At 38.2% G+C, this 13,244-nt stretch overlaps 1 protein-coding gene across 5 annotated transcripts in view; it reads left to right on the top strand.

Moving 5' to 3' along the window:
- smarce1 (SWI/SNF related BAF chromatin remodeling complex subunit E1) overlaps positions 1-13,244 on the top strand; it is a 53,924-nt gene that overhangs the window by 20,662 nt on the left and 20,018 nt on the right. For 4 of the 5 annotated variants that reach the window (XM_072561190.1, XM_072561186.1, XM_072561188.1 and 1 more), the window contains exons 4-5: positions 4,401-4,505; positions 13,043-13,114. In XM_072561190.1, coding sequence (XP_072417291.1) covers positions 4,401-4,505; positions 13,043-13,114 — 177 coding nt within the window. The remainder of the gene's footprint in view (positions 1-4,400; positions 4,506-13,042; positions 13,115-13,244) is intronic. The other variant, XM_072561189.1, reaches the window with a different exon arrangement.

Raw genomic sequence — 13,244 nt, 5'->3', positions numbered from 1 at the left:
TATTTTCAGATCTCTAGCATCTGCAGTACTTTGCTTTCCCAGAACATTAGCCCACACATCGGGCTTACTAGTCCAGTGACATTACCACTATGCACCAGTATGGGCAGAAGACAGCAGCACAGTATATGCTATTTAGAATTTGAGATGTTATTATACTAAAATTATTTTAATCTTGCAGTCATTTTGTTTCTAAAGTAAGATAGCTTGTTTTTGAGACAAGGATGGACTTTTTGAAACTGCAAAAGTATTGTTGAATACAGCGGTTGTTATCTAGCTGTGACTGGTGTACATATTGTGCATTGTCGAATATTTGATTTTGAGACAAGCTTGTAGTATTTTTAAGTATTAAGTTTGGAATTAAATATTACGCGACGTCTGTAGCAGGTACAACATTGGTTAGTATTAATGAATATATTTTCTATAATGTAAACGTTTGGAAAATGCAAATGATGTTCACTGCAAGCCATCTGTGTTCATTGCAGCTGCTGGTTGACATACCCAAAGAACAAAGCACAATAAGATGGCGTTGCTATTCACATCTGGTGGGATAGAAATTGAACTCCAGTTTCATTTATGTGAGGAATGTTAGACTGTGGAACCCTGGAAGCTTGCAGTGAATGTGTCTTATTATTGAATGCAAAATGACCATGGGTCTGAATTGATGAAAATGAATAACCTGTTGAGAAGGATTGTGCATGTATATATTGATAATTGGCTAGATATTCAGAGCAGTTTCTGAGTAATATATAATGTAATGACGGTGCACTGCTTTGCTAAATGAATGTGCCTTGGGCTGCAAGCCAGTGACAGCATTGAGTTAATCATCTTTCATTGGGCCTTGTGCGGACATGCAGAGTAGGAGCAGAAAACCATTCAGTTCCTTGAATCTGTTCTGTTACTTAATAAGATCATGACTGTTCAATTTGTGTTTCAAATCTAATTTTCCCATCTACCCACAAACCCTTTGATTCCTGATCTGAAGAGGAATTTTTCTATTTTTGTCCTAACAATATTTGATGACCCTGCCTTAATTCCTACTGAGGTAGAGACTTCCAAAATTGCACATCTCTCAGAAGAATTCTCATCTCTATCCTGAATAACCCTTAATTGTGAAATTGTGCCCGCTATTTGTGGAATGAGCCACAAGAGAAAATATACTTGACGTCTTGTTAAGACATTTCAACCAAGTCATCCCCTCACTCTTCTAAACTCCAGTGGAAACAAATCCAGCCTATTCAATCTACTGAAAGAAAGCAAATGGAATGTTGGCATTTATAGTTAAAGGAATAGAAAATAAAGGTATGGAAGTATTGTTGCAACTATTGGTGAGATCGTACCTGAAATATTGTGCACAGTTTTGGTCCCCTTATTTGAGGAACAACATAGTGGCATTGGAGGCAGTTGAGAGGAGGTTCATTTAATTGATCCGAGAGATGCGAGGTTTGTCGTATGAAGAGAGATTGAACAGTTTGGGCCTGTACTCTGGAATTTAGAAGACTGAGTGGAGATCACATTGAGGTATTCAAGGTGATAAAAGATGTGGATAAAACAGATGTGGAGTGGATGCTTCCTCTTGTGGGGCATTCTAGGATGAGAGGTCGTAGTCTTAGGATAAGGGGCAGCAAATGTAAAACAGAGTGAATGAGAAAGTACTTCTCCCAAAGGGGTGTGAATCTGTGGGATTCACTCCCCCTAAATGTGCTGGATGCTGGGACAGTCAGTAAATTTAAAGAGGAGTTAGACAGATTTTGAATTGGTGAAGGGTTGAAGGGATATGGAGAGAAGGCAGGAAAATGGGGGTGAGAAGCATGTCAGCCATGATTGAATGGTGGAGCAGACTTAATGGGCTGAATGGCCTAATTCTGCTCCTGTATTTTCTGAACTTATGAACCATTCCTCAGAAGACCAAACTTTAACATATTTAAGACATCATCTTACCAATGTCCTGTACAATTGAAGCATAACATCCTGACTCGTAATTTCAGCCTTCTTGTAATAAAAGACCTCATCCCATTAAGCTTGTTGAGTATATCTTGTACTTGTATATTAACATTTTGTGACTCTTACTGGAGCACCTAAATTCCTCTGTAGTTGGAATTCCCCAGTCATTCACACGAAAGTCATACCTCACTTAGGAAGAATGAAAAAGTTATCAGCTTCACACTTGCCCTCATTATACTCCATCTGCCAGATGTTTGGCTCCTTGTTCAACCTTGTCCATATCTGTCTGCATTCTTCTTGTGTCTTCTTCACAGCATACTTTATCTTGATATTATCTGAAAATGTAACTACTATGCCTTTGTTCCACCCATCTAAGTGATTGATGTAAATTGTAAAACATTGAGGCTCAAGCATGGAGACCTGCAGGACTCCACTTGTTACATCCTGCCAATTATTTGTGCATGCTATGTTTTTTGCCAACAGCCAATCTTCAATCTATGCTAATGTGCTATCCCCTATACCAGAGCTTTTATTTTCTGCAATAACTGTTGTGAGGCTTCTTATGAAATGCTTTCTGGAAATCGAAGTACAGTATGTTTACAGGATCTTTATTAACCAAAGCACATGTCACTCCTTCAAAGAACTCAATAATTGGGTTAAACATTATTTCCTTTTGATACCATGCTGACTTTTCCGATTACCTCATTTTCTAAGTACATTATGATTTGTTTAATGATTGGTTCTAGAACCTTCCCCACGACAGAAATCAAGCAAACTGGCCTAACAGTTTACTGCCGCCTTCCCTTCTTTAATAGAGGGTTATATTTGCTCCTGTATGATGCGACCTTCACTGAATCAAAACACTTTTTTTTGTTTTTACAACTTTTGGGTTAAGATTTGGTGTTGGAAATCTCAACTTACTAGCACTCAGAAACCAAGCATACATACAACAGGAAACCAGAGCTTGCAATGTGACCTAAAATGACTGACAGTGTTAGGATATGTAATTTTTACTAAATGAATTGGCACGAGCTTAACTCGGAATATCTACTGTGCTAATCCACGGCTTTAGTTGATTTTTCTTTTGTTCCCTTTTGAAATCTAGCTCTAATGGAATATTGCTGCAGAAAAAAATATTATCTTTTGTTAAGAATGTTTTTACAGTAGCTATTGATTTCTGTAAAGCCTAACTTTAGAATAAGGTTCACTGACCTGTCCAGAAGATCTGAAGAAAATGCCATTATGTGAGAGCTGGGAACCCTCATAGTTTAACTCCTCAAAAATCACTGTGGAAAGTGTGGTAGGTGTACATCCAGAGTGTGTTTGAACTCACTCAACATGACCGTTGCGAAAACCTCTTGCATTTCCTCAGTTCAGTAACTTGTGGAGCTGGGGGTTGCAGCTTCGAATTGTTCCTTTTGGGCAATTACAGAGTCACATCCATTCAGTGGAAGCCACACACCGGAATACACTTCACCAGTGAAATAGATATTAGATTTGCTGCGTTATGGTCAATTCGGTCCCTGTAATTTTGTAACAGAGTATTTTGGAACATTTGTGAAACAATTGTTCAGTACAATTTGATTTCTCTTTTGTTGTACATTGCCTTCATGACTGAAAACAATTTAAACTGTCCCACCTTTTTATCAAGAATATTTTAAGAAATGCTTTTCTGGTGTACATAAATCTCCATTCTATCACACAGGTGGTCTTTTTATGAGGAATAGTATTGACTGAAAAATAGCATTAGTTCTTCGTGATATTTTGGATTGGGTTTCAGGACAATCTCAGTTCCTCGGGTCCAACGTTGTTGTACCAGACCTGTAATGATTTCTTGTACTGAAATGTTGGAACAACACTCAGTTCATCTTGATTTTTACTTTTTGAATAAAACATCTATCATATCCAAGTGGAGCAATTAAATGTACTCCCCACCATTATAAAACATTTGTTAAGCATTATCATTCATTATAATACCAATTTCAAAGTTGCGAGCTATAACGTCTTAACTGTTCTGGTTGATATTTAACTAATTGTGCTGTTTCCTGGCTGACAATGTCCAGTTGGGATTCTTCTCCTCCATAATCGATATGGATTTTCACTTTTGATTGCATTGTTGTGCATGACGCTGTGTAGAAAAAAAGAGGTGGCATGCCTAGAAATAGAAAAGGTAGTATTTTTACCAGAGGTCCAAGAGTCATAGTGCTTTATGAAAAACCTTCTCTTGACTGGAGGGGATGTTGCCAGAGAGGTGATGGATATATCTTGTGGGCATGCTGTGTATTCAGAGGAGAGTGCGCTGACATTAGTTTTAGTGTAGTTGGTAGAACTGTGCTTTTCCATGCGCAACCATGACTTGTTTAAATTTTTGCCACATTTTTTGTATGCTGACCATTTCATTTCTGTGTTTCTTGTTTGAACTCATTCTCATTCGTGTTTTGTCTCATTTGTTCCATCAGCAAATGCCCAGCACCCCAGGGTTTGTGGGATACAATCCATACAGTCATCTGGCCTACAACAACTACAGGCTGGGAGGGAACCCAGGCACCAACAGCCGGGTCACGGTAGGAGCATTAACTATTGAACTGCAACAAAATCTAAAGGCTAGGCCAGGATTGCGTACGTGCCGAGTCTCTGTACCTGATTATTTAGGAAGGTGGTGGTCGGCACCCACTTCTCACAATGCATTGCTCATTTGGGAACACTGCCTCAGGAGGTTCATTTTGGCCACTTTAATAATTAATGTAGGGTTAATTCTAATACTTTAAGAAAGATAAATGAAAATGTCAGAATGTTGGAAATCTAAATTAGAAATTGAAAGACCTGGAACTCTTGGGCATGTCAGTCAGCATCTGGAAAGGTGAAGCAAACATTAGCTGTTTCAATGGATCCCTTATATGGGCTGAATGGCCTTCTGTTTTGTCATAAATTACCATAAAAGATAGTTGCTGAATTGATAATGTGGGCACTTCTGTTTTCAGATGTTGATAGACATGCTGTGCATTTCCAGATTTTCTGCATTTACTTTGGACTTGTAAAGGTGGAAGTGGGAAAAGTTGGCCACGTTTCAAAAAGAATATTTGAAAAATGCAGTAAAGTCAGTGTCTGGCCATTTCAGTGAAACAGTCTTGATTGTAACCCTGTGTGCACAGCATTTGTGACTTTTAAAACCTATTAGTTTTGTCCAAATAAATCTTGTGTAGAGCTACTACTTTGGGAATCATGATTGCTGAATGTTATAAACAAGACTTCAAAAAGATTACAGTCTCTGGCAATGTTTATGTTTTGCTTTTATTTTCCCTTCATGTTTATCGCACTAGGAAGTGAAGGAAATGTCAGTATTGGGGATTAGTAATTGTTTTGCAACTTGTATGAGCGTTAATTGAATACAACATCAATCAAGTGACCATGAGAAATGGGAGTTTAGAATGTTAAATTGCACTGAATGTTCATCCCAGCATCTGCAGTGAAATGTGACCACCTGTCATACCCAGTCATTTTTGTTGTGAAATATACAATTATTTTGATTCAGATCGCTTTTTTAGCCTGCAGCGTCTGTGTCTCAATCTGTCATTTTCAGTTTTCATATCTTTGAATTAGGCAGGTCTGGAGATGTTGAGCAGAAAATTTGTTAACACACAATTGTTTCATATAGTGCATATGATGTTACCTGTCATTTCCCTCCCCTCCATATATTTGTTCATTTTCCTTTGCTCCCTAACTAAGATTTATCTGCATCTTTTGCATCTTGCTGTTTGGAAACCATTGCTGCTTTACTGAGGGGCTTTAGGAGGTTGTTCAACCATCTCAAAAAGAAATGCTGCTCATATCCTGTCTCTCATGGTCTTTTAGTCTGTCATGTGATGGACCACAAAAACAGACAATAGGTCCCTCCCACAAACAGTTGGTTCTGATTCTAATTGTGACTGAGATTGAGATCAAAATATGAAGTCATATGCGTTCAGTAGATACTTTTTGTCGAGGATGCTGCTCTAATTACTCAAAGCAGCTTTCACTTTATACCTGACCACTAATGTGAAGAGACCTTGTTCAAAATAACAAACCAACATTACGAGGCTTTAGAAGCTAACTTGTGTAAACTTTAAAAATCATTTTGAATAGTTTCAGATGCATTGCAGAAATTTGCCAAAGATCCTCAGACAGCACCTTCCAAATCCACAACCACTTCCATCTAGAAGGACAATGGCAACAGATTAATGGGAACACCACCACCTTCACGTTCCCTTCCAAGCCACTCACTATCCTGACTTGGAAATATATTGTCATTCCTTCACTGATAAAAATCCTGGCATTCCCTCCCTAAGAGCATGTGGGTCAACTCACAGCAGGTGGACTGCAGTAGTTCAAGAAAGCAGCTCAAGGGCAACTAGGGACGGGCAATAAATGCTGGCCAGCCAGTGACATCCATACCCCACATCCCACAAATGAATATTAAAACCAAATTGGATAACAAGGCACCAATCTTAAATAGTTTATATTTGCTTAGGAAGTAGTGTAACAAAAGGCATGTACTGTAGGGATGTAGAACAACAAACAGTTCTGTAAATGAAGAATCTGAAGTAACTTTCAGCAGCTTTTTGTTACTGAACTCGTACTTAAAACATGGTGCTAGAAAGGGTGAGCTGCAAGTTCAATTTTATATTAAGTTATTACTAAAGTTAACTTAAGGAATGGAGAATGGAAAGTTTCTGATTTCTACAAGTAATTGAATTCTTTTTAAATCTTTCATGGATCAAAGGACTGCCATTCATAAACAGACTATCAGACAGTGGAGGACCTTGCAGCCGACACTATTGTCACTGCACCCAGAGCTTTACTTTCCTAAAAACGCACTTTCCACCAACAATTACCCATTAAGATAGGGGCATGAAGACAATTACAGCACTTGTTCCTGCAGGTTGAATTTAGATAGCTGAAGTAAATGAGCTTTGTGCATTTAGAATATATAACAATTGCATCCTTCAATTAGGCGGTTTTCAGGTACACTTAGAATGTTTCCTATTTCAATCTGATGTCATCTCACCTCCCCCCTTCAGTTTTGATTACAACATAATATATCATAAATATGCGATATCCTGTTGAAATCTATTGCTTTTGATGTGTTACAATTGAATTTCTTGTCACAAAATGGAATGTTACTCTTGGATAGGTTTCCCATAATGTCTAAAAATGACAGACCAATTGAATCAGAAAGGCAAGTGGAGAGCATTTGCAGCAATGTTAGTTTTAATAGTGTTGGGCAGGGTGTTTGTGTCTGCTCTGCTATATTGCAGAACAGAGTCAAGATTAGAGTGGTGCTGGAAAAGCACAACAGGTCAGGCAGCATCCGAGGAGCAGAATTTTCCAGCACCACTCTAACCTTCACTCTGATCTCCAGCATCTGCAGTCCTCGCTTTCACCTATACTGCAGAACAAAAATTTTATTGCTATTGGAATTTACAGGTATGGTGAAAATGAGTTGAGAAGTCTGTCTTTCTTTTACTTGTATTGTCAAGTGTGGAAGTGGAATCAGTCTGCTGATAATCGTTTTATAGATGCTGTTTTCTACAAAGAGCATAATCCTGTGTAAAAAGTCTCATTTTAGTTTTTTTACAAATACCTAATAAATTTCAGCTGAAAATAAAATCACTCATTAGAAATAGCTTATTAAGACTGGACACATGAGACAGAGTGGTTGTTGCTGCTGCAGTCTGCCTTGCCAATATTGATTTAATTGCATTGGAAATTCATACTGATTTGCCCTAGTTTTGCTCTGTTGCACTGGGCTCTGTGTTTATCTGTCAGCTTTTAAGCATTCTTTCCAGTAATACCTATTGATCCAGCAAAGGCTGAAATAAAATTTTAGGCCATGGGCTTAGTGGAAAAGTTTCTTTTTCCTCTGAGATTTTTGGTGTGGGTGGTGGTGGTGAAGGATGGTAGTGTAATTTGGGAGTGGGGGGGATGTGAATACAGATTCTTTCTTGTTTTTCTGAGCTGGATTTCTACAGTCATTTAACAAATGAGGAGTCCAAAGGATTACGTTTAATGCTGTAAATGAGGTCCTGCTTGAGTGACAGATTTGCACAAATTCAGTTACTTCATTCTTGGAGTTGTAGTCTTAGAGTAACAAATAATGATTGTAAAGGGTAACCCATCCTGTTTTAAACTGTATTTGAAATTCTAACTGTTTCTTTATTAATGTTGGCTTCTCCTTCTCCTAACACCTAGGTCCATTTGTCAGCTGTCTCTATGTTGAATGTTGAAGCTTCCATCTTGAATCTGAAGGTGTCACCTTTCATTTATGCTTGTAATTTCACAATGAAAGTTGGGAGGGAGTTCAAGAGCTTAGCGCTGTTGAAAGCACAGCCACCAATTGTGGAACTGTTAAAATCAGAGTCTCCCTCAGATCCTAATTGGAGGTGTGCCAAAGTCTGAAGGCTGTCGGTTTGAAAAAGGTTACCAAGATGGGTATTCTGGGTAATCCAAGATGGAGGATGGAAAACATTTCTGGCTGTAACAGCTGCTCCTTTTTTGAGGTATTTTATGTGCTGGAGGTGATTTCCTCGAATTCCAGGAGCAGAAATTACTGTTTCATATGCTGTTGCATTGTTTTGGAACTTTGGAGAAAAAAAGTCAAAACAACAGCAGTTTTAAAAGGGAGAAGAACAGACAAAAGAAGCACATGGTGAGGTCAGTTCAGGAGAGAGAGAACCTGCACAGTTACTGCCTTTGCTGTTTGAATTCATATATCGTTGGAAAATTATGAGGGGCATGGATAGGGTAAATAGGCAAAGTCTTTTCCCTGGGGTGGGCGAGTCCAGAACTAGAGGGCATTGGTTTAAGGTGAGAGGGGAAAGATATAAAAGAGACCTAAGGGGCAACTTTTTCACACAGAGGGTGGTATGTGTATGGAATGAGCTGCCAGAGGAATTGTACCAGCCAGAGGAGGCAGGTACAATTGCAACATTTAAGAGGTATTTGGATGGGTATATGAATAGGAAGGGTTTGGAGGGATATGGGCTGGGTGCTGGCAAGTGGGACGAGATTGGGTTGGGATATCTGGTCGGCATGGACGGGTTGGACTGAAGGGTTTTTTTCCATGCTGTACATCTTTATGGGAAGGTGTGAGACAAAGAAGGGATTCAGAAACAAGATTGAGACAAAGTAGGTCATAGGTGATAGGTAAATAGGACTTAATGTGAGTGAGTTTTAGATGAGCTGAAATTTATAGAGGGTGCAAGATGTGAGGCTATCCTTGAAAGCATTAGAGTCAAGTCTGGAGTTAACAAAGACATGGGTGAGCAGTTGTTTTGAGTAAGGGTGGAATACAAAGATAGAAATAACAATCTGGCTAATAGCAAGATGATGTGAATGTGTGGCTGGAAATTGCTTCTCCGGTCACATGTAACACCAAGTTTGCATGTGATCAGGTTCAGCTTCAAAACACTTGTCTGGACGGGATGGAATCTGTAGTTGGAGTGGAGCTTGTGATGAGAATCCTAAACATTCCAATTCTATAATTACCAATTCTCCTAAAGAGAAGCCTCTTTTTTGTTTTCTTTTCTCCGATTCCAATTTTAATGAACTTGCTGCAGAGTTGCCTCCCTTCATTCTATTTGAATATTCTGCCCAACATCAAGTTTTATATCAGCCAAATTTGTCAGAATATTCCTTCAGTCCAATGACTTCGCTGATTTTGATAGTGACCTGTCACCTTCAAAATGTCTTGCTTGAGAATATTCTTTCGTTTTACATGGTTTATCCTCTTGCCCTTCTGTCCACCACACTATTGCGAATTGATACTTCAGTTTACATATTATCCATGCTTTGAATGTTTCTATTTAATCTATGAGTGGCTTTTATGGTTTTGGAAAAGTGTGTTGCGTTTTTGACTGCTAACAAACTCTTCTTTGTGAGTGGTTCAGACATAGAAATCTTTAAAATCTTTTATCTGGCTCTGGGATTGTGTATTTCTACAGATGTGCTACTTTTTTACTTTTCTGTTTGTGTCATTCAATTCTTTCTTAAAATTACTTTGTTGAGCTTAGACTTCATCTAATGAAGGAACAGCGCTCCAAAAGCTTGTGATTCCCAATAAACCTGTTGGACCATAACCTGGCTTCATGCGACTCTCACCCCAGACCATCACTGGCACCTCCATATCATTAATAATTTTGCTCTTTATGATTGTCATTCTTTTAATTTGGGGTGGTGTTTCTTAGTGGCTAGATTGTCTTGTTTACATTTTTTTATACCAAGACATTTGGAAAGGGTGATGTTAGTTTGAATAAAAATAATTAAAATAATTTTAAATCTGATATGGATAAGTTTTTGTTAAGCAAAATCATTAAGGGACATGGGACAAAAGCAGGTAAACGGAGTTAGGCCTCAGGTCAGTTGTAATTTCTTTGAATGGCGAAACGGACTTCAGGGACTGAATGGCTGACTCCCTTTTCCTATTTGAAAATAATTTATAGTAATAGCTATCACTTTCAGTTTGTATCAGTAAGCTTCAGTTTGGATTTAAACTTCCCGTACCATTGCACCTCGGGGATTAATTAAGCAATTACAACACAGAAGTGGACCTCCTACACTATCCTGCCTATTCATCTCACCCATCAAAATCTCCTAGCCTTTGTCCCCTCCAATGTTTGTCCAGTTTCCCTTTGAATGTATTTACCTAAATGCCTCAGCCACTTCATGTGATAGCAAGTTCATGTTCCAATCAGAAACAAAAACAGAAATTGCTGGAAAATCGCAGCAGTTCTGGCAGCATCTGTGGAGAGAAATCAGAGTTAGTGTTTTGGGTCCAGTAACCGTTTGTTTTTATTTTTGATTTTCAGCATCTGCAGTTCTTTTTTTTTAATTCACGTTCCAATCATACTTACTTGATGCACCAAGATAAAATGCTTCTGCACACCCTGCTGTAGTTAATGGTTTGCTCTCTGACTTTGTGTAAGTGTGGAATTCAACTTGAGTAATAAAGGCCCCAGATTGAGAATCCCCCACTTTCTTCTGGGTAAATACAGCAGTGATGGGATGAGGCCCTTAATTGAGCATTAATGGCACACTTAAAGGCTTCAATTGGTGGCTGGGCCTCAAAAGCTATCCATGAGCCATCCTGTCATCATCTCAATTGGGCTAGAGGCAGAAGATGTCGAATCCTCACCTTTCCACCTGAATAAATCTCCTCCCCCTCCAATCAGGACACAGATGGGTATTACATTCTGTCCTTAGTCCCTTAAGTTTGGAGCTGTATTCTTTTTTCTGTTTCCTGTTCTTATCATCACAATTTGTGTTTCCCTTCACTCAACATTTCACCCTTTCTAATTTTATCTGACCAAAATGAAGATAAACAATTTATGACCATTCATATGGCAATAGTGGAATCATTACTTTTATATTCATATATCTATTTAGTGCTGTAAATCATGTGTTTTTCCTCTATGTCTTTAAAGTCACGGGTGGTTTTTCACCTGGAACAGGTGTGAAGTTGGTGGAGCAGGTGTGGGCCCAGTGCAGCTCACTAATTGTGAGAATCAGAAATTGGTCCAGTCTCGCTGAACTGGGCAAACAGGTTGGTCCAGTGGAGGGGTTGAACACCAGCCTCGAGAGGCTAGGATATTTTAGTCAGTCTATTCTTTTTTTGGCAGCCTCTCTTCTCATTGTCTGCACTCTTTGGCTGTCAGTTTAGGCTCAGTTGGCATGCTCACCTTGGACTCAGAATGTTGCTAAAGGTGACACAAATTGATGTGTCAGAGAGATTAAAATCGGTGCCTATTTTATATCAAGCCTAAATTGGATGTTGCTGTCTGCAATAGCTTGCCCACTTTCATCACATGCATGTCAAGCATAGTGAGTGCCAAATTCCCCTCTCTGCTCTCTCTTGCTTCTTATTTTACAATGTATAAAGTTAGTTCCCACTTTAACAACCATTGGACTGGTTCAGAATCTCCCTTTTTCTCTTTAAGATTGCCATTAGCCAGATAAGTGAATACCTCCTTAAATAATTCATCTGAAACCATGATTTATTACTATTTCTGCTCTTTTGATTCAACTTTGCAAGGCTAAAATGTAAAGATATTTTCATAATGAAAGCTTGATGGTACATGAAAAATGAATAACTAGCAATGTTTACTTCAGCATGATTATTCCTCACTCTGCCAAAACAAACTCCCAATATGACTATTGTGGATACCTGACAACACCAGTAACAATCTAACAGTTACCGAAAGCTGGTACTTTCAAATAAACTTGTTAGACTATAATCTGGTATTGTGTGATTTTTAACTTTATCCACCCAGTTCAACACTGGCCCCTCCACATCAATCTAACAGTAAACATTGGAATTTCAGTTGGAATCTAGTTGTAATGTGTGAACAAAACTTATGATTTGCAATAAAGGGATGATTTCTTTAATTATTTGGCTCTCATACATTCCTGAAATTATTCAACAATTTTTCATTTCACTCTAGACAAATAAGTTTTAACTGACCAACCTTTTGAACTAATTTTGGTGAGCTTTCTTTTTCAAATATTGAGATTGAAATTCACTTATTCTTTACTGTCAGATAAAAGTGTTTGAGAGAACTGAGAGCCATCTTCTCACTGAGCTTGTAATTGTTGGTAATTTATTTTCAACGGGCGAAGAACGTATGGTGCAGATTCTCACATTATGCATGTCAAAAATTATTCAGCATTGTATTTGAGGCTACATTATTTCTGCATTTTGTAACCAATTCTTGTAATTATGTGCTGCAGTGAAAGGCAAATCTCATTTGAAGTGTGTTCTTAAATATGCCAAATGATTCCTGAAATGGCTGGATACTTAAATTCCAAATATTAACTAACAGAAAAGTATGTTTAAACTTTGACAATCTATTGTGTTATTCCACACTACCTAAGAGCACCATCTTGTGGCATCTCTTGCCAGCTATATATTCCTAAAAATAATTTGAAATGCAGTTAGAAACAACATTAAATTACAAAAGTGATACAACTAGATTTATTTGGTATTGTTAACAAGTGCTTTTTTATCAACTTGATTTACTATCCATGTTCAATCTGTGTAACAAATTCCATGGCTTGTGTTTATAAATAGGATTCTTGTGGCCCTACGGCCCCATTCCACAATGGAACTCCACGTGCTTCCAGTATAATCGGCAGGGAGAAGGTAACTATCAAACTTCTGAACCTATGAAATTGTAATTTCAAGAATGAAAAAGCAGCTGTAACAGTCCCTTAATTTGGAGTGTCTTTCTCAAAACAAATTAGAGGTGGATGGGTTTCACCTAACCGAGAAA

The sequence above is a fragment of the Chiloscyllium punctatum genome, chromosome 42, assembly GCF_047496795.1.
Source record: "Chiloscyllium punctatum isolate Juve2018m chromosome 42, sChiPun1.3, whole genome shotgun sequence".
In the NCBI taxonomy this organism is placed as follows: Eukaryota; Metazoa; Chordata; class Chondrichthyes; order Orectolobiformes; family Hemiscylliidae; genus Chiloscyllium; species Chiloscyllium punctatum.
Note: the sequence above shows the minus strand (reverse complement) of the source record. Positions and strands in the feature narration are given on the sequence as shown.